Here is a 2,860-nt window from a genome sequence, read left to right as displayed (position 1 = left end):
AGTTACGAGAGGTAACATTACTTTTGGTGTCATCGGCTCTTATATTATAGAGGAAATAAATACTTTCTCTTTTTCAAACAAATTTAATGATATTGAACTTTCACGAGATGAAACTAAAGCCTGTTATTTGATTGAATTCTTTTGAATCAGCTGTTGTCCAATTGAACCTTAACACATCCTTATTTGGAAGTAAATTTCCAGAATTTGTTTCTTAAAGTCACGTGATCTAATTAAATTTAAAAAAACATATAAAAGTTTTGTTGACTTACATTATTTTGTAAATGCTTTTTTAAATTACGCTCATGAAGTTTAGCGTTTAGATCTGAAATGAACGCGTATCTAACAGAATTATGTCTAGCTTATTTAATTGTTTTGTGTCATATTTATAAAGTTAGCTGTCGTTGCCAACCGTACGTAATGAAAATTATATTATTAGGATACTAAGATTTTTGAAATGATAAAAGAAACATCAATACTATATTTAATACAAAATGTTTCTTTTTATTATTGTTTATTTATTCCGTTTGTACCAGCTGGCTAAAAAAGATTACGCCCATTACTTATGCTACAATAATAATTTTTTTTATTGCAGGAACAAGGAAAAAATGTGCTGTTACGGATACTTTTTCGATGGGATGTCGAATGATTGCAAAGGTATGAACAATTACAGAATAATTCATAAAATGTGTATCTGATACAGCAAATCAAAAGACAATCCTTGCAAAATCCTCTAGATCTATTAATATTGCATATTTTTTAAAAATGAAGAACAAAGATATCAAGAAAGGTTGAGAAATATTTGAGGCAAATTGTATCTTGTTATTTATTTGAATTACTAATGAATGAAGATAATTAAAAATGATAATATTCGTACACCTTTCATTTCAAATTGCATAATTTAATGAATTTCAACTTATAAGGACCAATAGCTAAATTTAAATTATACTGTTACGCTTTTTGTATTCTGCTCACAATATCGTAGGAAAATATTATTTACTAAATTAATATAGATTTATTTTGCGTTTTAGAATGCCCCTTGGGCTACATGGGTTTGAATTGTTCATTTCCGTGTAGATACCCAAGTTATGGTTATTCATGCCAAAACAAGTGCATCTGTCCAGAAGAATATTGTGACATTTCTACAGGATGCAAGGAGAGGAAAGGTTGGAATAAATACTGTATTGTTAAATATAACTTTCAATATATATATAGTGGTCAAATATTAATTGTAACGTTCCAGAATGAATTTCCTATAATCTAGCTTAAGTAATCAGTTTCGTGTCACAGATGCGTTAAAAATACTTTCATCAAGCTCTCTTTTATCTTTCTTATAATGCACCTTACCATTTGAAAAGGTCTTAATGCAGTTGTAGAAGGTCGTTTGAATTCAGCCAGAAACAATGCTGATTTAAAATCCAAGCTAATTCCAAACCAAACTGCACATCCTGCTAAAGAGACAATGGATAAACCAAACAAATCAAAGTCAGAATCACAAACAACTACAATCCTCATTGGTGCCGTGGTTGCTCTTTCTTTAATACTTCTTGCCACTGGGTTAATGTTTTCCTGGAAAAGGGTAAAGCAAACCTGTCTGAGAAATAAAAGAGAAGATACCAACATGCCAAATATAAAAGTCGAGCTGAAAAGAATAACTTGTGATTATGAGGACATGAAAGAAAATTTATATGAGGATCTGGACGAAAAGGAAACTTGCGATAACAAAGAGAAAAAGAATGAAGGCAATGCTGAAAATGATTACATTGACACTCTCAAAATCACAAAGATGGGAGGGAACAAAAATGATGAACGTGAATCTAAACATTTTTATGACGCTTTGAAATGACATCATGCTTTAAAACGTGTGCAGGAACATGTACATAGTACTCATAAATTCTTTTAAATGGTTATATAGCTAAGATACTAACAAGCGCATTTGGAAAGTGTGTGTCGTTAGGGGAAGGGGATGAGGCTTTTGATTATGAAACCAGTACATAAAATATTTCCAAATTATAAACCAGTTGACACATTCATCGTCCTTAACTAGAAGGCATCGAAAGAGAAAATCAACATGCATGCAAGAATCTTTCATGACACTTGTACGATCTTTAGATTATCAAAAACTATGTTACTTTGATCAACTTTGACAGATTTGACGTTTTATCAGAGTTTGGTTAAGTTGATAACTTCCTTCCTGATTCAGATGTCTCTCTTTGTCAAAGTCAATGAACAACCTATGTAATATGTACATTTACCAAAAAAATCAGATTTGTAATATCATTTTCGTTATTTCTTAATGAATTATGAAGAATAAAGTTAGGCTTAAAATGTCCCTTGATTTATAATACAAAATACAAAGTACATGTACTACTTGAGGCAAAAGACGAAAGATGATGAAGCAAAGGACAATCATGAGACATTAACGAAAACCAAATACTTAGTCTACCAAAATCTAGTGCAACCCTTGTATAAATCACAAAAAGCTTTGAGTTTAATTCACTTAGATTTAATTCTCATTTTGAAAAAAAATACTCTTTTACAAATATCTTATGGCGGCCTTTATCATTCTGATCGATATTTTTGAAATTTATATACAGGAAGCAAATGAATATATCGGTGAGAATACTCGACAGTGCATAGTGTATGTTTTTTATCAATACAATTTGATATTTGAAAATCATTTATATATATGCTTAAGATTTTGTTAAATCACATGACCATTATGAAATTAATAAACAACCAACCAATAGTGTCAATTAACAAAGTTAATATAAATATCACATGATTACATCTCTTGGGATATAAAAGAAGAACTAGTGACACTACTGGACGTGCTGAACATTTTCTGTTGGATTACAAAAAA

The 2,860-nt window shown here is 30.1% G+C and overlaps 1 protein-coding gene across 1 annotated transcript; it reads left to right on the top strand.

The window, feature by feature from the left end:
* The first annotated feature begins 301 nt into the window (after positions 1-301).
* LOC134248584 (uncharacterized) lies at positions 302-2,548 on the top strand. Its single transcript, XM_062730998.1, has 4 exons — positions 302-410; positions 593-654; positions 1,029-1,163; positions 1,368-2,548. Exons 1-4 carry the CDS (start codon positions 328-330, stop codon positions 1,841-1,843), a joined length of 756 nt encoding a protein of 251 aa, XP_062586982.1. The 5' UTR covers positions 302-327; the 3' UTR covers positions 1,844-2,548.
* The last annotated feature ends 312 nt before the right edge of the window (positions 2,549-2,860 follow it).

Source organism: Saccostrea cucullata, unplaced genomic scaffold, assembly GCF_032062105.1.
Source record: "Saccostrea cucullata isolate Sc308-1 unplaced genomic scaffold, CSIRO_AGI_Scuc_v1 ctg2094, whole genome shotgun sequence".
Taxonomy (NCBI): domain Eukaryota; kingdom Metazoa; phylum Mollusca; class Bivalvia; order Ostreida; family Ostreidae; genus Saccostrea; species Saccostrea cuccullata.
The sequence above is the reverse complement of the archived record's forward strand: the minus strand, read 5'-3'. Positions and strand labels throughout refer to the sequence as shown.